Genomic DNA, 26,672 nt, shown 5'->3' with positions numbered 1-26,672 from the left:
CTGTTACCTGCACCCCTCACTCCTGCCCGACCCCACTGAGGAAAGGGTTGCACATGAGACAAGTTAGCACAGACATTCGTGTCTCACATCACACTGGGTACCGAGGGACAGACAAGGACACACCCCAGGAGATGCGTCTCAAAGAGAAGAAATGTACCCCAAACAACAAGGAAAAATCCTCAAGGAAAAGGGAACAAAAGACAATAAACTTTTTCATTGTGATCACACTACAGAAAAAAAATACCTTCTGTTCTTTGCAAAAAATGTGTGAAGGCCAATTTGTGTTTTTCTTTTCTTAAAAAAATGAATGTTGCATGAGTCACAATGCAACCAGTATCTCTTTTTGTTTGTTTCTTTTCTGCACTTGTTAAAAAAAGGAATTTTTCTTTTAAAAGTACAACACAGTCAGGTGTGCGGCCACAAAAGAGTAGCTGTCTTTGGCAAGAAGTCCGGGCCGTGGTCCTCTCTGTCACCTGCGGCCCATCTCGCTCTGTCTCATGAAGTGGATGTTGTTGGCGCTGTCTGACAGTTCTGGGTACTGCTCCACGGAGATCACGAAGAAGCCATCGTAGCCTTGAACCCGCCCTGTGTCCAGCACCTGCTGCCTCTCCCCCTCTGTCCAGGCCCGCAGGCCTTCCTCCCCTTCCCGCAGTCGCTGCTGCTCGCGGGCCCAGGCCCGGCGCACGGCTCTCTGCCGGGCCAGCTCCAGCACCCGCGCTTTCTCCTCATCCAAGGTCGTCCCGTAGCGGGTGTTCAAGCACAGGGCCCCGTACTGGAGCTGAATGTCTGTGTAGCGTCTAGTCCTGCCATTGAGCATCGTGTTGATCTGGGACACGGTGACGTTGACCCCATTCTCCAGGGTTCGCCGCCCCCCGCTGAGGCCCAGGATGGCCAGGTCACCTTCCGAAGGCCCTGGTTTCACAAAGTAGTGGGTGTCCACCCCACCGATGGTGAAATGCAGGTCCTCCAGGTAGTGGGCATTGTTCAAGATGGCCGCAACCCTCCGCCCGTCCTCGTTGGCCACACTGATGATGTCTGTGGTCACGCGGCCATCCTTCAAGGCAAACTTGACCCCCTTGCCAAAGACGGAGCCACTGGATGCAAACTTCTTTGTCTTTGGGGCCTCTTGGCAGCTGGTGATTGTGGAGCCATAGAGCTGGTCAAAACGTTCGAGGGTGACGAAGGCCTTGAGCTGCTTTTGAACTTCACACTGTACCCCCAGGATAGACTGATGGGGAAAGGGAGAGAGAGAGAGAGAGAGAGAGAGAGAGAGAGAGAGAGAGAGAGATGGGTAGAGAAAAAGAGAGTGAGACAAAGGAAAAAAACAAACAAACAAAGGCCTGGAGAATCAGCTTACATAACTAAGTCAAATCTATATTTATTTAAGATCTAGCACGTGGCTCTACTCCTGATCACTGGAACATCCAGTCATCCTCTCTCCATCCCTTCACCCATTCAGAAACTGTTCAGAGAGTATCTTCTCTGTGCCGGGTCCTTTCCTGGGCACTGGAGATACGACAATGAATCTGACGCTACCCTACCCTTGAAAAACTCATCATTTAATGGGGAAGATAGATGTGCCAACAAACAACTGCAGTCAAAAGTGATACCTGGTGGCCTCAGAGCAGTAATAGCTGTCGCTAACATTCCCTGGTCTTTGAGCGAAATAATTCACATTTATTGTCTCATTTCATCTCCACAATAACTTTATACTGTATATTGATACTGTTAGTATCCTGATTTTTCATCTAAGAAAACTAAGGCTCAAAGAGGTGTGACTGGCCCATCAAGTATTCAATTTAACATTCAAACCCAGGTCTGTCTGACAGTAGAGGCTCAGTTTCAAGGTAGGGCTTAAGTGAGGAGCAAACAAGGATCAGACTGTCTCAGCCTGAAGGTGGAGGAGTGAGGTGGAGAAGGTGGGGTTCAAGGACAAGCTCATGTTTGAGCTGGGAATGGAAGGATGAGGGGGTGATGTTAGATGGAGGAATGGCAAGAAATGCATTCTTGGCAAGAAAGCTTAGTAAGATGCCAAGCAGTGATTTATGTAAACCCTCTTACTCTGCTTTATTGCTCTCTGCTGGGTTTATAAATGATTTTCAAGGAGGGCCTCCACCCCACAGTGCTTCCTGGGAGATCCCCAGGTGTTCCTGCTCTTGGCTGCTTTGGGGGATACTTTGGGCCCTATCTTGGCATACTACCTACCTCCTTACTCTCTCCCTCCCCCCACTCCCTTCACCTCCCTTCTGTGGTGCGGGGAGCTCAGCAGAGCAGCAGGCCCTGAGGCCTTATCAGCAACTCAGGGAAATGGCTTTAGAAACAGGCCCATCGGCTTCTCACTGAAATTAAGTCCTCTTTATAATTAATAGAACCCTGTCTGTGAACAATTATTTCCTAGAGTTTCACGAAAGCTGGAGTGCTCAACAACAAAGATCTCCGATGCCTGCCAAGGGCGGAAATCAATAATTCATTGACAGGCGAGGCTGGCAAACAGGCTGCCGAACTGGGACTCTGTGCAGTGGAGGAGGCTGCCTGGTGGTGGCTGAAGAGCCCAGCTGTGGGAGTCAGCCCTGGGAACAGGCTGCGCTGCGGGCATCTGGGCAGCCCGGAGGCATAGTGGGGACTGGAGAGGGGCAGGGGCAGGCCTAGGGCAGCAGGGGGCAGCAGAGAGCAGATGGCTTGGTGGCCAGACAGACTTGGGCTCTCATTACCATTTGCCACTTTCCAGCTGAGCGACCTTGGGTAAGTTCTCTCCGAACCCTGGTCTCCTCGCTGTAAAATGGGTGTGGGGGAGGGCGGAGATGCCCAATTCATGGGGTTGTTTACTTTTTTCAACCATTTGCTAATTCAACGGAAGTTCCATGTACCTACTGTATGGGCTAGGCGCTTTGCTGGGTACCAAATAAGACCCAGTACTGGCCCTTGGGGGGCTCACAGTCAAGTAGAGATACAGGAAAGAACACAGGAAGTGAAATTCAGCGTGGTGAAGGCTGGGAAAGAGGAAGCTGTGGGAGCCACCAGAACAGAGAGGGGCAGAGGCTAGGGGAGGAGACAGTGACCTGAGACCTAACAGAGTCCAGAGGGAATAAGAAACATGGGTGTGCAAGTTTCTTCCCAGGAGCAGTACGCCGTCTGGCAACCCTGCTTTCCTCCTCAGTGAGGCCTGGCTCCCCTTGCAGGCCTGCTCTCTGCCTGATGCACTCCTGCTCTCACTGGCTGCAGCATGCGGCCTGGAAGAGCCAGCGCCTAGTACAGACACCATGAACAGGGATGGGGATGAGCAATGGATGCCTGAAGGGAGGGGGTGGGGTGAAACTGTTTTGAAGGACCTGTACAGCTATATAACTCTATGAGTCTTTGAAATTGAGTCATAAAGGAAGACACGAGAAAGTAACATTTGAGTATCTACAGACAGACCTGGGTTGGAACCTCAGCCCCACCCCTTCTTTGCTGGGTGGCATAGAACAGCCTCAGGCATAAAATCTGTAGAAGGAGAACAATGAGACCAGGAGATAACTGTGAATTACCTTATAGAGAGTACCTCGTGGAAGGCCAGGTGCAGCGCGGTGCTCAGAAAATGTCACATGTGTTTTAGAACACACCCTCTCCCTCCTTGCATGTTTGTTCTGGGGAGTGACAGAGGCTCATTGTTTTTGTGGAACTCCAAACTCAGTGTAACATACAAAACGCCTTCACACAGAGAGGGGCTGCGTGCTGTGACAGCGGGGCCCACCGTGGCCCATCAGCGGTAGGGTTACCAAGTGTTTGCTGAACAGTTTCTGGCAGGCACTGTGGACGCACCACCTCTGTTTCTATCAATGGCCCAAACCTTCCTGAAAAGCTGGTAGGACCTGCTCCTGGAATGTCTGAATGGCCCCCGGATGGGCAGCCGTGGGCATGAATTACCTTGCTGTTGTCCCACTCCTGAGTTTTCATCTGTGTGTGGACGAGCTCATAGGATGGTTCCATTGCGTCCATGTCTGGCTTGGGATAACCTGGAATCACATTGTGAAGCTGGAATCCAAAGGTGAGCAGCCAGCTGTTGACATCTGGGAGGGAGAGAAACAGAAGTATCCCCAGGGAGTAAGTGGACCTCAGATGTGACATATACCAATAGAGCAGCCTAGAGTTGGGTGGCAGGTGGGGGCGAGGATGTGGAATGCTGCTGGTGGGAGGGTCAACAGGTATAAGCACTTTGAAAACCAGTGTCACAGTATTTATGCTAAACACACCCTTGGGATCTAGCACCTCCATCCTAGCTGTAAGTCTAAAAGAGCAGTAACTTAAGTAGAACCTAGGTTTCCAGACTCCCCTCTCTACCGTCACTCCAACCCCCGGGGCCTTCAGCTTCATACACCCAGTGGCAGCTATTGATGGGTGAAGACTCCTCCACATCCACCCCAAACATCATAGGAAACACCTGCAGGGGACCATCACTGTCAAAGGAGAGATGTATATGAATGACTTTCAAAGAGAAAATTCACGTAAGAAACAAACTCTCCATCTTATGCTTGCCTTTCTTTTGTTTTTGATTTTTTGTATGTCCCTCCAACCCTCTCTGCAGAGATTAGAACCTCAGGACCCAAGTGCCATAGGGCACGGAGATGGCCTGTACCAAAGGTCAGAGAGATTTCCCCCATGATCCTGCCTGTCATTCACTCTGACAGCCTAAGGAAGTCACTTAACCTCCTGGTGCCTTTCTATTGGGCTTGAGGATCTAGCCCTGCAGATAGGTTTTATTGATTTAAAGCATTCCTTGGGGGTTATTAGTTACTAGAGGCCCGGTGCATGAAATTCATGCATGGGTAGGGTCCCTAGGCCTGGCCGAAGATTAGGGCTGATCAGGTTCCCTGCCTCCCCACCTGCTCCTTCCCTCACTCCCTCAGCGCCCTGCCGCTGCTACTGGTGGCCTGCCAAGTTCTGCGCCACCTCCTGCTGGTCAGCGCACATCATAGTGAGAGATCAAACTCCTGTTCTCCTGGTTGAACTCCCAAGGGGACACTTTGCATATTAGCCTTTTATGTATATAGATACTATATTAGGTATAGGGAGAGGTAATTTTGCCATGAGCATTTGGTTCACTAAAGAACGGAATCAGAAAGCCAAGACATAAAGAAAAGAAAGAGAGTGGAGGGTGTGCAACCAGCTACTTGGCCCACTGTTGCCGAGTGCCTTTTCCGTGCCTAGTACTGTGTCACATGACCCTCCCTTTGCACACTCGGGTCCCTGAAGGGGAGACGGGACGTGGGCATGGAGAACTCTGACACAAGAAAAAAGATGAGGAGAAGTCACAAGTCTTTCAGTTGGCTAGTCTGACGTGTCTTCATTAAGAAGGTAGTATTTAAGCCCAACATTGAAAGCTGTGCAAATACTGTCAGGCTTTGATGGAGATAAAGGGGGCACTTCAAGAAGACTGGTGCACAAGGCAAGGCCTGGAGAGGGGAGGCAAGTGCGGGGAGTGTTCAGGTCCCCAGACAGCAGAGAGAGAACCAGAAAGGAAATTGTGGTTGGAGCAGGAAGAGCCTGGGATGGCAAGCAGGAGGCAATTTGGGGCCTACAGGAGAGAGTGTTGGAGCAAGGTTTGAGAAGAGGCAGCTGAAGATGACAAAGCAGTTGTTGACCAGAGACTTGGAATTCAAAGTCTGGGGGAGGCAGGATTTGGAGCTGAGCCCCAAAGCTAGCAGCTCGGGGCTTTGGGCACCCAGGCCTGCTTTCAGCTTCTTCCAAAGGAGAGAGATCCCTGGTCAAAGAGGCCCGTGTAGGGTCGAGGCCTTGGCGGAATTGTCTTCCCTATCACCCACTGAGTTCATCCCAGTGATGGGAGTGTTCTTTGGGGGTCACAATTGTGTCCCTCTCACCACGGCACCCCATGCTTCCTTCCCCTTCAAGAGCCTTGTGCTTGATGTTCCTTTTTGTCTTTGTTTTTTTTTTTTTGTATGTCCCAGAGCCCCTCTCTGGGGTGTGAAACCTGGAGGCACTGAGGTAGAGGGGTGGTTAGAAAGTTTGGAAACTTCTAGAAAGATCCTACCAGGGAAAGAATATGGTGAAGCAAGGCAAAACCCAGGTCTACACTCTGGTCCCTAACCTGCACACTGTGTGGACTTGGACCATTCTGAGGCTGAGTTTCCTTACCTACAAGTTGATGGCAGAGGTGGTTTTCTTTAAGTCATGGAGAGGAATACTAACAGTGTTACCATCTGGGGCAACTATCTGACCACAGGGCCTGTTGTGAGTTTGTTACATGAATGTATTTTAAAGTGTGCAGCTCCTCCTGGTTCACAGAAGGTTTTCTGTGTTTCCTTGAACCCATGCCTTCACCTCCCCAGACCTCCATTTCCTCATTTGTAACGTGAGCGCTTGGACCAACTTTTCTACAAACTCCCTTTCCTCGTTGAGTTTCTAAGAATCCCTGATTCTATGAATCTTGGCAGATGGTTCTTTGGGAAATTAAAACAAACAGAACCAAGTGGGGGTGGGTGGTGGGAACCCTACTAAGGGTTTTTTTTTGCCTGAGGCTGAGAACATGCATCTGAATTTGTAGTTGCAAAGAAAATCTATCAGGAATACTGCAAAGTCCCAGGAAACCAGGGGTCTGAAAACAGGGCTCGGCCTTAATTATAAGTGATGGAAAGTGGGAAACTTTCTCATTTCACCTTTAGGAAAAATGCTGGGAAAAAAATTTTCTTTTTCCAATTGGCTCTTCTGAAGAGTTGAGAATTTTACTTTTCCTTCTTTTGGCATTGGATGTAGACACATCCCTCAAGTTAAAAAGCTCTTCTCTACTCATCCATCCCAGACTGCACAATGTGGCCACCTGGAGTGGTGATGAATGATAAGAATCCCTTTGTTGCACTTTACAAAGTGAATCTGAATCCAAGATGAGGACTTTGGAGTCAGATGGGACAATGATCTAACCCCTTCCTGCCACTTCCTAGTGGGCCAGTGACTACCTCTCTGAAAATGAGGTCAGTGATCCCCATCTCCCAGGCTCAAGTGAGGGTTACGTGCAATAATGTACATGATATATCCATGGTGCACATTTTTTGGTCATTTTCCTTGCACCCCATTCTTCCTGCTCACTCCTTCCTTTTGGGGTCCTCATATAGTTTTAGGGATGCAGTCTCCACCTCAGAGTTCAGTAAGGGAGCATGTGACCTGGCTAAGCCAAGCAATGCATTCTGTCCCCCTAGCCACAGTGATTGATTGGTTCAGGGGTTGTCATGTGACCTAAGCCTATCTGATGATTAGAGTATACCTCAGAACCCCTGAAGAAATTTTTGGGAAAAAGATGCTCTTTTTATTATTGTTGTTGCTGGATGTGAATGAGGTTGCATGTAGCCCCAGGTAGAAGCTAAAAGGTAAGGTTTAATGAGAATGGTAGTATTTTGGTTTTTAGTAGTAAAATCGTTTTTGCACCATTTTTTTTTTCTAGCTATAGTAACCTGCCAAGACATCTCACAGGACACTCCAGGGAGGGTGAGGCAGCGGTGTGATTAATGCAGACAGATGAATGGAGATGTCCCTGCAATTGGTGAAGCTTTCCCAGGGCTGGCAGCAGGGGAGTGTGGGCCTGGTGGGGAGTCTCCTGGGCATCCGCAGGCCCCCAGGGTGTTTCCGTCACACCTGCTTCACTTCTAAGTTCTCTTTTTCCCCACTCTTGGGACTCTCAATAGGACCATCTGAATTCTCTCAACATGACCACCTGGAATTCTTCCCTGAAATTCCTCTAATTGCTGTCAGCAGAAACAGGGTCCAGACTAGGCTACCGAGTTCAGGGGCCAATGAAGCCATGTCCCTAAGGTGCCCTCATGTGAGATGTACTCGCTGCCCTCTCTATGCTCTTTTAAAAAATAATTATTATCATATATTTTATTGATTTTAGAGAGGGAGGAAGGAGGAAGGGGGAGAGAGAGAGAGAGAGAGAGAGAGAGAGAGAGAGAGAGAGAGAGAGAGACATTGATTTGTTGTTCCACTTATTTATACATTCATTGGTTGACTCTTGTATATACCCCAACTGGGGATCGAACCTGCAACCTTGGCATATCAGGATGAAGCTCTAACCAACTGAGCTACCTAGTCAGGGCTCTCTTACACTATTATATGTGCAGTTCCTTCTCTAGTATCTGATGGATGTCTACTCATTAGTGGGCCTCAAATATCAGCTGCTCTCTGGGCAGAGCCAGCTATGCCTCCTGTGTCTCAATGGCCATCAGTGCAACCCTTCACCATGGGACCCTCACACTGGACAGCAGTGGTCTGTCTCGCCTCCTGCAGTGTGCATTCCTGGAGGGCAGGGATTATCTTTCTATCCCTAGTGCCTAAAACAGTGGCTGCACAGTGGAGGCACTTGTTGAATGAATGAAACTGCCTTAAAATAGGGAGCAAGAGAATTGTGTCACAGGACAAAGGGGGTGGTGATGACTAGGTTTACAAGTTGAGATATGCCACAAGCTCTTTTTTATAAAAAGTGCTGGCTATCTCCAGACCAGAATCCCCACAGCCACTCAGACACTGAGGTCTTCTGTGGCTGGGAGTGGCTGCTTGCTGGGAGGACTATGACTGCTGGAGACATGTTTGGCATGTATGACCTATGGGACACTTTGTACTCTAGTCTAGGTGGTTCCACAGTAGTGAAAAGCAAAGCCCACTTTTTAAATCAGAAGGTGGAGGAAAGGGAACCAACATGAGCTATGCACTGAGCTGGGCAGGTTCTAAAATGTATCTAGTTTTAGCCTTGAAACCATCCTACCAGGGAAGTTTTCTTTCTCTCCTATTTGTCTGTCTGTTCTTTGCTCCTTTTGTCCCTCTTGCCTACCTTCTTTGGATTGAAAATATTTTAGTCTTTATTTATCTCCCTTATTGACTGATTTGCTATGCCTTTGTTTTATTTTATTTTTTTTGTAGTTGCTCTAGGATTTACAATGTGCATATTTAACTTATCCAAGTCATGGTATGTATTCTAACTTCAGTTTACAAATCAGGAATTCAGGAAGTTAAGTAAGTTTTGTGACTGTAATGGCTTAGACATAGTGGACCCCTTTACCTAGTTCTGTCTGTCTCCAAAGTCTAAATTTTCCATTACTTCATCCCAAATAAGAGACTTTTTTTTTTTTTTTTTTTTGCCATACCTTCACCCAACTTCTCAGAGACTCATAGCCAGCTTGATTTTTGGGTCGGAAACTCCCAAAGTGCATTTTAAGGAATGCATCGAGGGAGATGGTAAGGTTTCATAGTGAAAAACAGGGCTTTTATTGTAAAAAAAAAAAAAAAGTTCAAAAAATAATGGCTAAATATGTTAAACGATTCTCTTTACTACAGGACTTCTCAGAGCCTTTCATAAGCTGAAATGTATTATGAAAATTTAAAGAATGGTGGCCTCCCTGTCAAATTGATTTGATGCCGGAAACAGTTTTTCCAGAGCATTTTTCTGAACTAGTGTTTCTTCAAATATACTTTGGAAAATGCTGTTCTAAGAAAAAGTCAGTGTTTCCCATTACCCCCTGGCAACTTTCTCAAGAATGACTGTCGTGTCAATGACCAGACAAGAGGAAGAGATGACCGGCCTCTGCCCTCTGAATGAGCCCCGATCCTCACCTGTCATGAAGCACTTGATGTCCTGAGCGTTGCTGATGGGGTTGTTGTTTTTAAACATATAGAGATTAAAAGGCATGATGTTGCTGCTGCTAAGGTGCTTCCACAGCTCATGGTCTGGGCTAGTCCAGCGACCAGCCAGCACATCATAGTCCCGTCGGCCCATGTGGACGAGCTTGGTGAGTGGATCATACAGGCCACCATGGTAGCCAATGATGATCTGGAAGTTGGGGTTGGTGTCCATGTAGATCTCCCCATAGGCCGTGTACAGGACCTGCTTGATCATCAAGCCTGTTCCGCTGAAGACAGCAAGAGGGGTCCCGATGTTGTCACAAGCTATGTAAAACTCATCGCCGCTGCTCAACTCCATGGCAAAGAGGTGCCCTTGCAGGTCGTAGTAGAGGGATGTGATCTCAGAGCTGGAGTGGTTGTAGAGGTGGGTGACCTTGGTGGGGTTGGTCAGATCTGCATAGAAGAACTGCAGGTGGTGGCCCTGGCTGCTCTTGCTAGACACCCGCCGCCCCAGGCCATCGTAGCGGTACCTGACACTCCAGCCACCAGCCCGGTTGTAGGCCTTGGTGAGCAGGCCAGCTGAGTTGTACTCGAAGACATCAGCACCTCGCTGCCTCAGGAAGCCATCCTCGTCCATCTTGTATTGCACGTCACCTAGCCTAGTGATGCGGTCGCGGTGGTCGTACCTTAGTGGGGTGAGCCGTGCGCTGTTCCCCGGGCTCAGTAAGTGCAGGTTCCCATTGAGGTCATAGCTGTATCTCCAGAGCGGCTTGTCATTGATGGAGACAGTCTGTAGCTGGCCGTCAGCATCATACTCATAGGAATAGCGGGTAGTGTTGGCATAGGGTCCCACCTTCAGCTCTTTCTTCACTACTCGCCCCATGTTATCATATTGGACGGTCATCCAGTACATGAGTGAGCGGAAAATCTCGTATTGCACTTCCTTCATCCGCCCGTATGCATCAAAGTGCTTGGTGTGGGTCATGACCGCTGTGGTGATGATTTGGTTAATGTCATAGTAGATGACACCAAACTTCCCGAACTGCTCTGTTTTGCCTGACACATCGTCATAGCGGTAAAGATCGATGGGCAGTGGGGTCTCGTTGATCACAGCCTGCATGCTGGTCACCCGGAAACTGTTGTCATAGTTGTAGTCAAAACGAGCATTGACCATGCCTTCCTCAGTGAAGCGGAAGATCTGGCGGTCGATCAGGGGCCCGATTTGACGGTAGCGGATGGTGCAGGTGAAGCCCTCGTTCTGTAGGTTGATGGTCTTCAGCATGCCGGCTGTCTCATCGTAGGTGAAGCTCACCTTGGTGGTGTCGTACAGCATCTCGGCTAGCTTAGACAGCTTGCCATACTTGTATATCACCCTGCGGCCGGTGCCCAAGTAGAAGGTGTGGAGGAGGTGCCCGTCCTCAGTGAAGTCCTGGATGACGAAGGCATTGCTCTCGGGGGGCTGGTAGATGTTCCTGTAGTAGCCCACCGAGCGAATGGTCTCTAACGTCTGCCGGGCCACGTTGGGCATTGTCACAGAGGAGAGGCGGTCGTTCTTGTCAAACTCAAAGATATACTGCCGCTGGCTGTGGAGGAGCAGCACCATGGACTGGAGGGAAAGGAGAACCAAGAGATGAGAGCAGGGTGGTGGGGAGGAAGGGGAGGTCTGTGTGCCCAAGGCTTAAGGAAAGCAATGAAAGGCCAAGGAAACTGGTGGATCTCCTAAATTATGCCCAGACCAGGTCTTTCCATAAGACACTGCAATGGGGTACAGATATGATCAGATAAGTGTTGTTCTCATCCCTTGGCCTGGCAGGGCCTGGGGCCCCGTGGGAAGCCTTGTCAATTTGCCCCTTCGGGTGGTACAAAAATGATGACTTTAGTATGTGATGGGTTGTGACAAAGGTGGGAGCACTGGCCTAAAGTACTGACAGCATCTTCTCTCCTGGCTTCCTTCTGAAATCAATCTTCCTACTCAAACAAGAATTATCTCCCTAAAATACAGTCTGACAATGTCTACTGACTGCTGAACAACTTCTGTTGACTCCCTGTGGCCTACAGGATAAAGACCATGTCTGAAAAAGGCATTTAAGGCCTTGCAAAATTGTTTATATAGTAACAGGCCATATGGGAATAGGGGAATCTGGCTTCTAACAACATTCATTGTGTGGCCCTAGCTTTTTCAGTATGCCGGATGACCTTCAAGGTCTCTCTTAGCACTACCCCAGAACATCGCTCTCAGAGATGCTCACCCAGCACAGAGCAGGGGAGGCTGACCACAGAGCAAGCAGAGCCTGGGCTCTGGAGGGATGACCAGGAGTAGGAAACATAGTAAGAATCTGGGTACCAAGACTGGGCCATGAAGTACAGACTCTGTTTCGAGCATAAGTCAGCAGCCTAGTGCGAACGAGGTACCAAAGCTACCATTTTCTCCTCTTTGGAATCAACTTTGGATTTCAGGCCCTTTCTGACTCCTCACCCTTGGGATGAAATGAATCCTGACCTGAAGCAGAGGGATTTACCAAGGCCACACATACCACTTGAAGCTCAGGATTAAGTATTTCCTGCTTAGGTATTGATCCTTAGGCTTCTGCTTTGTCCTCTGTGACCAGATCACCCCATGTGCCCTAGACCTGGGAGCAGATCTCTGCCTGTTCTGGGACCCTGAATCTTGCTTCTGTAAGTCAAGGTAGTGTTTGATCCTGTTCCCAGCTCTAGTTTATCACATGCAACTTTCACATTCTCCTGCCCCAGGACCACTCCCCCCGCCCCCGCCCCCCGCCTGCCACGCCATCACCATGATCCATCCTGAAGAAATCTCTCGGGACCTCCCGGCCCTCTGCTGCAGATTTTCCTGAACATTTCCTTTTGGAGAACACAGGGGTCAGACCTAACCTATCAAGGTCAGCAGACTGGGCTTGGCCGTCTACTTGGCAAGGTCAGTGATGGAGGGCAACAGACACCTGCCTTTTCTAAGTATGTGTAGCTCCATGTCTTGCCATCAGCAAAGATCCTGGACGTGATGCGGCCCGTCTGGTCATATTCCATCCTCTCAGACATGATGCCCCTCTGGATGCCGGCAATGTGGCCCCTCGGGGAGTATGTCACATTGACGCCATTGAGCCTGCTGCTGGGTGACCAGAGGCTGGGCCGCCCTGCCTGGTCGTACAGGATCCGGAGGGTGAATTTGCGGTGGTCATCATAGATCTTCTCCGTGCGTGTCACCCGGTCAAAGTCCAGAGATAGTAGGTTCCGATTGTGAACCTGGAGAAGGGGTAGGAGAAAGGAGAAGGTTAATCTGGATGCTGAGAACTTGGGTCTGAGAAGCTCCTGAATAGAGGAGGCAGCACAGGCCGTGGGTGACAACAAGGGTTGGGGTCCTGGCTCTGTCACTTGTGAGCTCTGTGAAGTTTTCTCATCTGTAAAATGGGAATAATGATGCCAATTCCATAGGACTGTTGTGAGGACAAGGACGGTGCAGGTGCTCAGCAAACAGTAGCTGTCACTGAAGATGACTCACATCATTTCCTAATGTGATTCTTCTAATAAGGATGGTAGGCAGAACCTTGACTCCCTCCTAAAAAGGGAGAGGCCCCGTGGGCCCAGCAAATCAATGCCTGACACCATTCATGATGTGCCAGGCATTGTGCTAGTGTTTGACCTGAGAAAACAAAAGCTCAGGGCCATAAAGGACATGATCCAGGTCCCGTGGCTGGTATGACTGGGTCTGGGTTTGACTGTCTCCACTGCAATGTTGCCCATACATGCTCAGTGGTCCTCTAAGAGTCCTCCTCTTACTGGGGCTTTGGACCACCCTTCCCTGCCAGGATCTCTCCTGTCCTCTCTCACCACAATTAGGGCTTCTTGCTCACCCTGGTCAGCTCCCCTGGTTTCTTTTTCTTCTTCCTGGATGCCCTGGGGGGCTGTGTGGGTTTGAATCTGGGCTGGCTTTGCTGGCTGTGGGCCACTTGAAGATACAGTCCTAGCTTTGGAACGTCTGCTCCTGCCCCCAGCATCAGAGGCCCTTGTGTGATCTCCACTTGGGCCACTAGGTCAGCACACGATTAGATTTCCTTTCAAAGTCAGAAATACAGGGCTCCCACAGGGGTAGCAGGATGTCAGGGTTTTTCATATTTTAATGAAGAAATATACCTCGGAGTCCTCTTTCTATATTTGGTAGCTGTTACCCCCGAAACACTGCTAGGTACTCTGAAGCTAAAATGAGGATTTCCTCTAATTGGTGTCTGGGTACATTTGGGTACATTGTCTCACTCTTCCATTAGTCACTGGTTAAATTTGACAAGCAGTAAGGAAGACCCAGGAAGCAAGCACACACGGTAGGTCACCTGATGCAAAACAGCACCTGTGGCCTGAGGTAACGAAGGGCCCTCTGGGGCCCCAGGTGGTAAAACAGGGCTCAGGTCTAGGGATTAAGGCCAGGATTCCAGCCTCATCTGTGACCAGCTCTTCTGGATGACCCTGGGCAAGTGTCTTTCCCTCTCTGAGTCTCCATTTCTCCCTCTGTAAAACAAAGGACTGTTGAGAGGATTGAAGAAATCTAAGTAAATTACCTAGCGGAGTGCTGGGCACACAGAAGGTACTGAATTAATGATTGCGATTATTTCCACTAAATGACAACAAATGATCATGGTCAGTCTCAGAGGAAGTAGAGACATGTGTGTCTCTCCCTCCTCCCCAAACAAATTCTAAAGCTTAGGAAATAAGGATTTATAATGATGATGCTGAGACGACTTCAGCTGCGAATGGCCTGGTTATAATAAGGTTGCCTTCCCAGGGGTAATCAAATACAATTGAAGAAGCAAAAACAGTGTGGCAGACAATTCCCATGAAAAATATGAGGCATTGGAGACTGAAGCTGTGTGCTTTGCCGAGAGCATAAAGGAAGATGCCAGGTCTGCACCACCAACAAGGATGGAGCCCTTTTACAGCATCATGTGGAAGGTCCCCTGTGACTCCCCAAGATGCTGCCACCTAGCCAGCTGCCCCCTCACCCCCTGGAGGACCCCTAGTGAAGGGGGGCTATACCTCTGTGGCAAAATTAATAAAATTGAATTAAGCAGCTCACTGGGGAACTGCCTAATGCTTCCTGTGCTTGGCAGTGGCAGCAATGAGATTATTTTACATCTTTCTTTATTAAAAAAGTTCCCAGTCGTATAAAAAATGAGCTCCATTATAGAGAGGCGCACCCGGCTAACATTCTAATTCCACGTGCCGCCACTGTGGGTGGCCATTTATATTGGGAGGACGAGGAGATACGGCCACCTCACCGGAGCGCCATTAATCTCAGGCTGGGAGAGGGACCAACTCAAGCCTGGGAGACGTTGGGTCCAGTTCACCTGGAGAGAGGAAATCCTATGAGCACTAATTGCTGCCACTTATGGAGCACCTGGCGTCTCCCAGCGCCTGGTGAGGTCTCTATCAAATCTATTATCTGGCTTCTGCAGAAGAATCTCAGGCTCAGAGGTACTGCTCAAGGCTACCCATGGCCCAGGTCAAACTTCCCATTTAGCACACCGCCTCAAAGGTTCATGAGGAGCTGCAGGAGAATTTAGACGGGGGCTCCGTGAGGCCACAGAGAACAAAGACAGAGAGGCCTTTCTTAGGGAAGGGGTGGAAGGCTGTTTCCCACATCAGACTGTTGCTAGATTCTTGGCTGTTGAGGGAAGACAGGAAGCCTGGCTTTCTGGCTCTAGTGGTGTGATACTGGATAATTCCCTTAATGTTTCTATATCTGTTGTGAGAGTTTAGCTTATGAGACAGGGTGCCTACTCTCCAGTCCTTACCACCCCCTAGCTATGCGAGTCTGGGAAAAACCGATTTTCTCTCTGGAACTCGGGTGCCCTGTGTTTGAAACGGGTGCTTAAATGAACTTTCTTTGCTGAAGGGCACGGGGACAAGACAGGCCCGGCTGCATTGCATGAGGATCCTTCTGCGGTTTTGAGGAGTCAGGAATTTGTGGCTCAGCTCAGCAAGTCTCTACAGAGCACCTGTGGTCTCCGAGGTCCTGTGCTGAGAGCCAGGGCTAGCGACGGGGAATCAACTTCCTTTCTAAAGCGGGAGGGGCTGGGCAATCGGGCACTGGGGCGAGAAGCCACACTACGGACACATGGTAGTGAGGCCGAGGAAGGGCTGGCTCAGGGGAACCCACTCTGCAAAGCACTCTGAGATGCCAGACCACAGATGCCAGCCTGCTGGCGGTGACCTCTACAGTGGGGGTCATTTTGTTCATTTAGAAAGAATAACTGCCTGAAAAAGGGGGAGGATATGGCTTAGGTTCCAAACAGCTAAACGGAATTTTCAGACACAGCAGCAACATAATAACTACACCAGTAATAAGAATAGCACTAACAGCAACAACATGAGCAGGTGTGACTGACCACTTATTATGACCAGGCTCTGTATGAGACACTTCATATGTTTGTTTGTTTTTTCTGATCTTTGTAGCAACGTATAAATTTGGTTTTATCTTCTTCATTTTATAGATCGTGAAATCAAGGCTTTAAGAGATAATAGATTTGCCCCGATTCATTCAAGGAATAACGGAAGCTGGAAATCCAGCTCAGGCCCGACTAACACCAAAGCCAGTAATCTTGCCACAGGTAACAATTGAAAAGATGGACAAGATCTATTTTTGTTCATCAAATTATGTTGATCATTATATCCCACATATGAGTGAGATCACATGATATTTATCTTTCTCCGACTGGCTTATTTCGCTTAGCATAATGCTCTCCAGTTCCATCCATGCTGCAGTAAATGGTAAAAGTTCCTTCTTTTTTATAGCGGTGTAGTATTTCATTGTATAGATGTACCACAGTTTTTTAATCCACTCATCTGCTGATGGGCAATGGCAGGGGAGGTGGGGGGTTAGAGAGCAACCAAAGGACTTGTATGCATGCATTTTAGCATAACCAATGGACACAGACACTAGGGTGGAGGGGGCTTGCCTGGGGTGGGTATGGCTGGGGGGGGGCGGGTGTCAATCGGGGAAAAAGGAGACATATGTAAAACTTTAGACAATAAATTAAAAAAAGAAAAGGAAAGATGGACAAGATGCTTAATACATGAGTTGCCTGCCTTACTTTCCCCGTTTTGCAGATGAGGAAACTGAGCGCCCAGGAAAACGTTCTACCCCAGCGACAGTTTCAAGAACGGAACACAGTTCTCCAGATTCCTTCTCCTTCTCCCCCCCAAGGACTCGGCCTTCAGAGGCGGAGACCTGCCCGGAGGTCCTGCTCACCCGCAGCCGGCGCCCGAAGACGGTGACCTGGCCCCGCGCCTGCTCCTTGCGCTGCCGCCACTCCACCAGGTTGAGGCCGTTGTCGATGGGCAGCGTGACGTTCCTCTTACCCACGGTGGGGTTGACAGTGCCCGCCAGCAGGTGGGGCTCAGTCTGCAGCGCCACCTCCATGCCGTTGGCCAGCAGCAGCCGCAGGGAGCCGTCAGCCCCGATGTAGTAGCTGTTCCGGACCTGGTCTGAGGGAGAGGAGAGGGACAGACTGCTCAGGAGGGACGAGGACCGAGGGAGGCAGGGGTGTGGTTTTAAAATGTGTTTATTTTTTCTGACTATAGAAACAAAACATTGTTATGGAAGAAAACGAGGAAAATATATGGACATCAGCCACAATCTCAATACCTCCCCCACCCCCTAAAAAAAAAAAGCCATTGTAAATATGATGGTATTGTCCTAGATTGTTAGGGTATTTCCTAATATAGTCAGAGTATAAAATGTGGCTTATAGTTTTTCACTGATGATTGTATTATATTGTTGGATATTTTTCATGAAAGATTTTACTAATGAATGAGCAGTATTCTGTTGTATGAAAATAATTTATTTAGCCAAGCTTCAAATAAATTTCTAATTATTGCCAGTTTTCATAATTACATGTAACACTGCAAATAAATATATTTTAAACATTAAGCTAAGTGAAAGAAGTCAGACACTATGTGAAATGTCCAGGACAGGCCAATTCATAGAGAGAGAAAGTAGATTAGTGAGGGGAAGGGGGAATGGACAGTGACTGCTAATAGGTCAGGATTTCTTTTTGGGAGTGATAAAATTTTTCTAGAATTAGATAATAGTAATAGTTGCATAATTTTGTATATATACTAAAAACAACTGAACTAACTGCACACTTTCAAAGGGTGAATTTTATGGTATTTGAATTTTATCTCAATCAAAGAAATATATTTTTTGATAAGTCAATGTATTCATTTTGCGTTATTTAATCAAAACAGACTCTTGTGTCCTAAAAATATTAGTAGAGTGAAGGGTGAACATTTTTTAAGGCACTTGATATACCACTAGGGTAACAGTGTTCTTTATAACAAGGTGAAAAATAACTCCAAAACTTAAATCACTGACAGAATGCCAAATATATTTGTGATTTAAAACATATATCTATATATATATAAAAGCCAAGTGACCGGAATGGCAGAACGGCCAGAATGACTGGTTGCTATGACATGCACTGTGGCAGCCAACCAGCCCGATGGGGACCTTGTTCAGCCTCCCCACAACTGCCTGCCACCCTTCTCCCCTGGCTGGCTCGGCCCCAATTGGCCCCCCCTTACCCCGATCAGGGGCAGGGCCAGCTGGCCAACCTCAAGCATTCCCCCTCTGCTGCCCAGCCCCTATTGGCTCCCATTGGGGTACTGGCTAGCCGGACCCCACCCGTGCACGAATTCGTGCACCAGGCCTCTAGTGTTTAAATAAAAACATATATATGTGTATATATGTTTTAAACTATTGTCATCTTACCTAATAAAAGAGAAACAAGCAAATTAACCATCACTCTGCTACGCCCACAGCCAATCAGAGTAAGTATGCAAATTAACCAAAGATGGAGGTTAATTTGCATATGCAGGCGCAGAGCGGAGTGAAGCCAGCTATGAGGGGAAGGGGGGCGGTGGAGGGAGCTACTGGAGTGGTGCTCCAGACAGAAGCGAGAACTTGCTGGCTCAGGGCAGCCTGGGAGTGAAGCCAGGGGCCTATTCTTGCACAAATATCGTGCAACGGGCCTCTAGTATATATATATATATTACAAATGGTTCCTGACTCGCAATGGTTCTACTTATGATTTTTCAGCTTTATGATGGTGTGAAAGCAATATTCATAACAAACTACATGAGATATTCAATACTTTATAATAAAATAAGGCATTGTATTTGATGATTTTGCCCAACTGTAGGCTAATGTAAGTGTTCTGAGTACATTTAAAGTAGGCCAGGCTAAGCTTTGGTGTTTGGTAGGTTAGGTGTACTAAATGAATATTCGACCTAGGATATGATATTTTCAACTTACAACGGGTTTATTTATTGGGCTGCAACCCCATCATAAGTCATGGAGCATATATATATATATATATATATATATACTTTTTTAAAAATAGATATGATTTTGAAGTTTTATATTTGGTTAAAACATTTTAATTCGGATCTGTAGCTAAAAGATGCTTCTGGAGAAAAAAGTCAATTTCAGCTGTGAAATGCACACGGAATTCTCTTCTAAAAAGGGAAATCACATCTCTGACCTTATATTGCACTTTCCTGCCTTTTGTCCCTTCTCTGCCTTTGCCTCTGTCTGCACTGCCCTCTCTTCAATAAATGACAGCCCAAGTCCTTCCTTAGAGGCTCTGCTGCACTGTGATCTCTTCTCAGAAGCTTCCCCTGTATCTCTGGTTAGAATGAATGCCTCCCCCATATATGCCTTCTCCCCTCTATGTGCTTCATTGGTGCTCTAGGTGGCTGAGGGATGTAGGGTTCACCCACCTGCTAATCACCCAATTCTCAAATACCTCAGTGCCCACAGTGAGAGGCACTGATGCACTGAGATTAAGAGCAAGGGTTTTGGAGTCAGGCTACCTGAGTTCAAGTCCCAGCTCTGCCACTCTTCTGCTGTAAGACCAGGGGCTAATTCTGTAGCCTCTCATGCCCTTGCTTCTTCTGTACACTGGGGCAATAACTGTACTCTCACCTCACAGGATCAAGTGAGATGAGTACTTGGCATATAGTGAGTATTATATAAACTGTGGCTATTACTCGTTTTATGTGCCTGGCACTGTGCTGGTCACTGCCATGCAGCTAGTCATCTCCATTTCCACTACCCCATTTCACACACCTGTCAGAGTGAACTTCTCCAGTATGACCATGATCCTCTATTTGGAAAAAGGGAGATATTAGCAATACCTACTTCATCTGGTTGTTGTGAGGATTAAATAGGACTATGAATGTAAAACATTAAAAAATATAGTTCATACCAATAAGTGCTCCAGAATGTTAGTTATCACTATTAATTTTATTGCACGTGCTTAGTAAACACTTGCTGGACTGAACTAGATATATTCTGGGCTCTGACAAGCAATAAGGATGTTGTTTCTGTAGGAAACCCTCACTGAATCTTCCCTGCTAGTATCAAATGGGCCCCTCTCCCTCCCCTGTTTCCTCCCCTCTCCATTTTTCTCTCTCACACACAGAATTCTAAAATCTGCCTCAAACTCGCTATGCATTATTCACCGACAATCTGTATTTTACTTCCTTTGAACAGTGAAAAAGCCTGTGTCAATTTATCTTTTAAAACTGCTTCCTCCTGAATCCACATATGTCCATTAATGGTGACTCTGGGTGGAACAGCATCTGCAGAGCCCCGTCTCAATGATCCCCATTTAATGTGAGCAGTGACTTCCCAAGGCTGCTGCTCATTAGCAGCTCCTTCCTGTTTCTGCCCAGTGTTCAGACATGAGATGAAACCGAAAGCGCTTTTTACAAAGGCTACTGAGGCGGCTGCGGAACTGAGCATCTGGGCCTGGGATGAATGAAGGAAGGGGAGCTTGGCAGAGGTATCCAAGAGGGAAAACAGGCACCCCGTGTCCTGGGGTCCAATATGTACTTTTCCTTTTCACATTGCACTGTTTCTGACATGGCAATGTGTCGTAAGTCCTTGTGGGTCTCCCTCCAGCCCCATCTCCCAACCTGAAAAGTTGTTATTAAATGGATGGTACCTTTTAAAACCTTTTTGATGGCACTTTTGAATTTCAAAAAAAAAAAAAAAAGTTGCCAAATATAAGAAAGACTGCATTAACGTTTAAGAAAATTGCTCAAAGTCAGCTTAGAGGTATGGAGCGGGTGAGACAAGTCTTAACTACAGGGAAGAAAAGGGACCTGAAGGACAAGGTGTCTGAGTAATGAGTGGCCTTGCTGTCCCCCGTCAGGCAGAAGCCCAGCTGGCTTGGAATTGGTACCTTCTCCGGGTAATAACCCAGTGAGAACACAACACCTGGGGTGTGGCCCAACCCAGGGCTACAGGTGCTTGGTGGGGAAGAAACTTTAGAGTTTGGCTTCTCTTTCTTTGAGAACTGCTATTGTTCTTTGAGGTTTTTTTTTTTTTTTTAATTGAATTTACTGGGGTGAGATTGGTCCACAAAAGCATACAGGTTTCAAGTGCACAACTCAACAAAACATCTGCACAATGTATCATGCACCCATCGCCCCAAGCAAAGTCCCTTTTTGTCCCTGTTTCCCCTGCCACACACACTTTGCCTGCCTCTACCTACCCCCCACCTCCCTTTCCCTCTGGCTATCACCACACTGTTGTCTCTGTGTGTGTGTGTAACACACACACACTCACACACACACACACACACACACACACACACACACACACACACATTATTTGCTTAATCCCTTTATCTTCTTTCATCCAGCCCCCCCAACCCCCTTCCCCTGTGACAACTGTCAGTCTGTTCCATGTATCCATGCCTCTGTGTCTATTTTATTCATTAGATTCCACATATAAGTGAGATCATATGGTATTTGTCTTTCTCTGAGTGGTTTATTTCACTTAGCCTAAAAATCTCCAGGTCCATCCATGCTGTTGCAAAAGGTAAGATTTCCTTTTTTCTTTTCTTATGGCCTAGTAGAATTCCATGGTGTAAATGTACCACAGCTTTTTTATCCACTCATTTACTGATGGGCACTTGGGCTGCTTCCAAATCTTGGCTACTGTGAATAATGCTGCAATGAACATAGAGGCACATATAATCTTTCGAATTAGTGTTTCTGGTTTCTTCAGATATATTCCCAGAAGTGGGATCACTGGGTCATGGGCAGTTCCATTTTTAATTTTTTGAGGAAACTCCAGACTGTTTTCTACAGTGGCTGTACCAGTCTGTATTTCCACCAGCAGTGCACGAGGGTTCCTTTTTCTCTACATCCTCACCAGAATTTGTCATTTGTTGATTTATTGATGGTAGCCATTCTGACAGGTGTGAGGAGATATCTCATTGTAGTTTTAATCTGCATCTCTCTGATGATTAGTGACACTGAGCATTTTTTTCATGTCTCTTAGCCACCTATATGTCCCCTTGGAGAAGTGTCTTTTAGGTCCTTTGTCCATTTTTGAATTTGGTTGTTTGTCTTCCTAGTGTTGAGTTGTACAAGTTCTTTATATATTTTGGAAATTAACCCCTTATCAGATGTATTATTGCCAAATATGTTCTCCCATACAGTGGGTTCCATTTTCATTTTGTTGATGATTTCTTTTGCTGTGCAAAAGCTTTTTAGTTTGGTGTAGTCCAATCTGTTTATTTTTTTCCTTTGTTTCTATTGCCCGAGGAGATATATCAGCAAAAACATTGCTATGAGAAATGTCTGACATTGTACTGCCTATGTTTTCTTCTAGGATTTTTATGGTTTTGTGACTTACATGTAGGTCTTTAATCCATTTTGAGTTTGTTCTTGTGTATGGTCTAGGTTGGTGGCCTAGTTTCATTTCTTAGCATGTTCTTTGACTTTTTTGTTTAAAGGCATAGGGACTTCATTTGGGAGTAAAAATGGTTGTGAAAATATACAATTATTTTCTAATGGCAAATCCAATCCAATACTTCTTAATTAATTAGTTAATTAACTGGACAAGTACTTACTGAGAAATACTATGTGCTTGACCCATACTGGTCACTTTATGGACATTGTCTAAAGAGAGGGTCTGAGCAACCCTGAGTCAGGCATTGTAAGTCAGTTCCATTTCCAGATGCAGAAACTGAGGCCCAGAGAAGACTGACTCCATCCAGTTCACACAGGTAGGAATTGGCTCAGCAAGCATAGGGGTCCCAGTCTGTCTACCTGAGAACTCTTGCTCAGTGTGCTGACCCACACCATTTGATGTGGCTTCAACCTGCTTTCTTTTCCCAGAGAAGAAAGTTGAGGGCCATGGTGATGTGGCAGAGTGAGAACTAGAATTTGGATGTCTGACGCCCAGCCCAAGGTCCTTTTCAATGCTTTGTGTCAAAACTTTTGGTAGTACAAAAAGCCATGTGGTTACCGGCTGGTGTGGCTCTGTGGTTGAGTGTCAACCCATGAACCAGGAGGTCACATTTCAATTCCTGGTCAGGGCACATGCCTGGGTTGCAGGCTTCATCCCCATGTAGGAGGCAGCCAATTGATGTTTCTCTCTCATCATTGATGTTTCTATCTCTCCCTCCCTCTCCCTGAAATCAATAAAAATATATTTAAAAACACACACACAAAAAAGCCCCCCAAAAAGCCCTGTGGGGTTGAGGGGGGTGGTGCAGACCAAGCAAGCCTTTTCCTGTGCTGCCCTTCTTTTGTTTTGTTAATGCTTACTAAGTCCAGCAAAGCTGCAAGCTCCACTCTAAGTCACCACATCCCCTGAGAACAATTGCGGCAGACAATTCACAGCAATGTTTCATCGACATGGTTTAGTTGAAGCTAAAAGATCAACTCATATCAGGGATTACGTGATGGATGCAGAGAGGAAGGGTCTCCTCTCCATGGACTCTCAGCAGAGGCACAAACCATTCTCACCTGAGCTTCAGGAAGCGCTTCTCCACGCCCAAATCCCTTTCATAATTGGGTGTAATTATTCTGTCCTTCGTCCTTGCCTGCACCCTAGTGAGAGTGAGTCTTTAATCTGAGAGCCATTAGAATGGCAGAACAGTGAGGTCACCTCGATTAGGAGCTAATGGATTCTCTACCCTTTGTTCTGATGATAATGGGATGAGACGATGAAATATTACTCTGAGGCTTCGGGAGAGAATTTATAGGACTCAGGCTGGTGTGTTTTGCAGATTAGGAGGCAATACAGAGGGAGACCAGTTGTAAAGCTTTTTAGCAGCTGGTTTCTTGTGTTATCCTTTTCCAAATGGGTCTCCTCACCCCTCTGCCTCAAAGTCCCCAGCCCCCACCTGGCTTACCTTGCAGGAGTGTATAGAAGGCACCTGAGGCAGACAGGTTGGTGGTTATGGTGACATCATCTTTGCTGGAGGTCTCTACCTGGACATGCACTGAGCTGTCTGTATCACTTCGGAAACTGCTCACCTGGCCAGTAGGGAAGGTCACGTTTGTCAGGCGGCCAAAGCTGTCATACCTGAAAACCAAGGGGTAGTTCTGAGTAACAGGAATATAATGGTGTTAGAGCTGGAACTTGGCACGTTCTACCTCATGCCACAGTTTTTGCATGTTCTGCTTTCCTTTCTGTTTAGATGCATTTCCATGTCTCCTCCATCTCCTTGCACATTGTTTTCATGATAAGGCTCCACTTGCTGATACTGACTGCAGGCAAATGACTTACCTCTCTGAGTCTTATTTTCTTAACTAGAGGCTCAGTGCATGAAATTCGTGCACTCTGGGGGTGGGGGGTCCCTCAGCCAGGACTGCACCCTCTCGCAGTCTGGGAGCCCTCAGGGGATGTCTGAGGGAGCAGGCCTATGCCATCAGTCGGACATCCTTAGCGCTGCCACGGAGGTGGGAGAGGCTCCCACCACCGCTGCTGTGCTAGCCAGCCATGAGCCCGGCTTCTGGCTGAGCGGCACTCCCCCTGTGGGAGCACACTGATCACCAGGGGACAGCTTCTGCATTGAGCATCTGCCCCCTGGTGGTCAGTGTGTGTCATAGCTACCAGTTGTTCTGCTATTCAGTCAATTTGCATATTAGCCTTTTATTATATAGGATTCCATAAAGTGGAGAGGATAAGCCCTCTCCTGCCTACCTCCCAGGATTACAATGAGGGATTCGTGGATGTGCCCTGTAGCTATAAACGAATATTCACCCATGAAGGTGGAGATGATGTAACCATATGTTGACCCAGAGTCTTAAAGCTGGGGACTCTCATAGCTGATGTGGGCAAACCTGATGCTTGAATACCCTGTCTAACCCCCCAAGAACTGGTATACAGATTTTATAAGAACAATACTAAGATGGGTCTTCCCAGGAAGCAATAGATCCTGGGAAAAGGGGACTTGGAATCCAAACCAGGACTCTGCAGGCCAAACAGATAGGCTCTTACAACCTCTTTCCATCTAGATTCCGTATCTGGCACCAAGCAGCTATGTATCTGCAGCTCTCACAACTCACAGCTTTGCTCTGGTGTGGTCCATCTGAAGCATTATAATTGCATCTTACTTTGTTTCACCATTCTCCTGATAATAATAAAAGAAATACCTACCATCATTGAGCACCTCCAACATACCAGGTATGGTGCTAGTTCCTTTTCATATATTCTTTCATTTAAACCTCACAACTAGTCTAAAAAGGTATATAATATCTTCGTTTGGAGGAGGCTCAGGAATTGAGGCTCAGAAAAGTGAAGTCACCTGCTCAAGGTCACACAGGTAAGTGGGTGGAGTCAAAATTCAAACTTCGATCTATCTGCTTCCAAGCCACCACTTGCTTCTCTGTCTCCAACGAGCATGTCTGTCCTGTCTATTTGCAAGTATCCATTTTGTGCTCACCTACCTGCTGTAGAATGGCTGGAAGATGGCAGGGAGTAGGCTATTAACATGTGAGTGTGAGTGATTATTTTTAATTAGGGGAGGCTGAAGTGTAAAAAGGTAGGTTTAAATAGCCTTTTTGCACTTGTGTGTGAATGGGGAAAAACTTCTTCATCCAGATGTCAATATATATATATATATTCTTTGCTTCATGAATCTGCATGCCATCCTTCTGCAGGGGCCATGTTAATCTTCTATCTATCGTTCCAATTTCAGTAAATGTGCTGCCAATATTGGCGAGCGCTAGATGCCAATATTTCTGATTCCCACTCCTGCCCAAGTTTGCAGCATGGGCTCATCCACATGTGTCTCCCCCATGTACTCTGGGTCTCCCACTGGACATTGTTGCATGCTTTGCCTTTACTACTGGAGTAAAGCTTGCCCCTGGGTCCCTGAGGGCTTTAACAATGGTGAAGTGAAAAGCCAAAAGTTCAGCCATGCTGGTTGTTCTGTGATTCCTTTAGTTGGGCCTAGCTTCCTGCCCGGATCCCTGGGGCCTACAGCTCATGTGGTTACAGAGGAGGCTTGGGGAATGATAGTAGGCGGGCGTTCTCCGAGCCACTTTCTGCCCAAGGTCAGATGTGGGTGCTGCATGGATTCTGCCACCTGCTATCTCTTTCTGTCCCTGTGCCTGGTACTGACCACCACATTCTAGACACTGAATGGTGACAGTCCCTGGCACAGTCTGCCACAGAGGAGGTGTTGGTAAATTGAATGACTCATCAATCCTTGACCCAAGACTAAGTCAGAAGGAAGGGCCGAGGGGCTTTGGGAAAGCTGAATCTCTGTTGCAGAGGATGAGGAAGGGGAATGGAAGCCCTTTCCAAGATGGGGAGCAACACAGCGGCTTCTACCATCTACCTCATGCCCGGGCTTGGAGGGGCAAGGCTGTGGGACTGTTACCAGTCCTTTCAGCTCTCCCACAGGTGGTTAAGGGCCTTTGGAAACCTGTTTCCTGTCCTGATTTCTCATTTTTCTTCCTAAGTACTGAGTCAGATTCCTGTGAGAAACAGTCAGTCAGGCTTAGGGCCGGGTGGAGTAGCCCGAGACCTGGGCTGTGTCAGAAGTGCCGAGCGCCCCTCGGAGCTGGGGAAGGGAGCAGTTCCAAGACTGCTGCTAGGAAGGAGGGCAAGTCTGGGGCAATGATCCAGAATGTTTGCCCTAAGACCCTTCTCACCTGGAGACTCCCTAGGACTTTGCTCCCCTCCCTCTAGGAGAGGCTGGTGTTCTTTCTGACCCTTTATGGCTGCTGGGAATTTGAGTGGG

The 26,672-nt window shown here is 47.4% G+C and overlaps 1 protein-coding gene and 1 non-coding gene across 5 annotated transcripts in view; both read right to left on the bottom strand.

Annotated features, from left to right (window-relative positions):
- Nucleotides 1-278: 278 nt before the first annotated feature.
- The window catches only part of TENM4 (teneurin transmembrane protein 4), a 377,541-nt gene continuing 351,147 nt past the window's right edge, over nucleotides 279-26,672 (bottom strand). For all 4 annotated transcript variants that reach the window (XM_054725404.1, XM_054725405.1, XM_054725406.1 and 1 more), the window contains 6 exons: nucleotides 23,832-24,004; nucleotides 16,862-17,097; nucleotides 12,568-12,864; nucleotides 9,595-11,209; nucleotides 3,907-4,049; nucleotides 279-1,228 (listed from right to left, as the gene is read on the bottom strand). In XM_054725404.1, coding sequence (XP_054581379.1) covers nucleotides 470-1,228; nucleotides 3,907-4,049; nucleotides 9,595-11,209; nucleotides 12,568-12,864; nucleotides 16,862-17,097; nucleotides 23,832-24,004 — 3,223 coding nt within the window. In that variant the 3' untranslated portion in view covers nucleotides 279-469. The remainder of the gene's footprint in view (nucleotides 1,229-3,906; nucleotides 4,050-9,594; nucleotides 11,210-12,567; nucleotides 12,865-16,861; nucleotides 17,098-23,831; nucleotides 24,005-26,672) is intronic.
- LOC114234584 (U6 spliceosomal RNA) lies at nucleotides 25,540-25,650 on the bottom strand. The gene has a single exon (XR_003620796.1). It is a non-coding gene; the product is annotated as a U6 spliceosomal RNA (small nuclear RNA).

Source organism: Eptesicus fuscus, chromosome 13 (genome assembly GCF_027574615.1).
Source record: "Eptesicus fuscus isolate TK198812 chromosome 13, DD_ASM_mEF_20220401, whole genome shotgun sequence".
NCBI classification, from domain to species: domain Eukaryota; kingdom Metazoa; phylum Chordata; class Mammalia; order Chiroptera; family Vespertilionidae; genus Eptesicus; species Eptesicus fuscus.
This window is presented reverse-complemented; position numbering and strand designations above follow the sequence as displayed.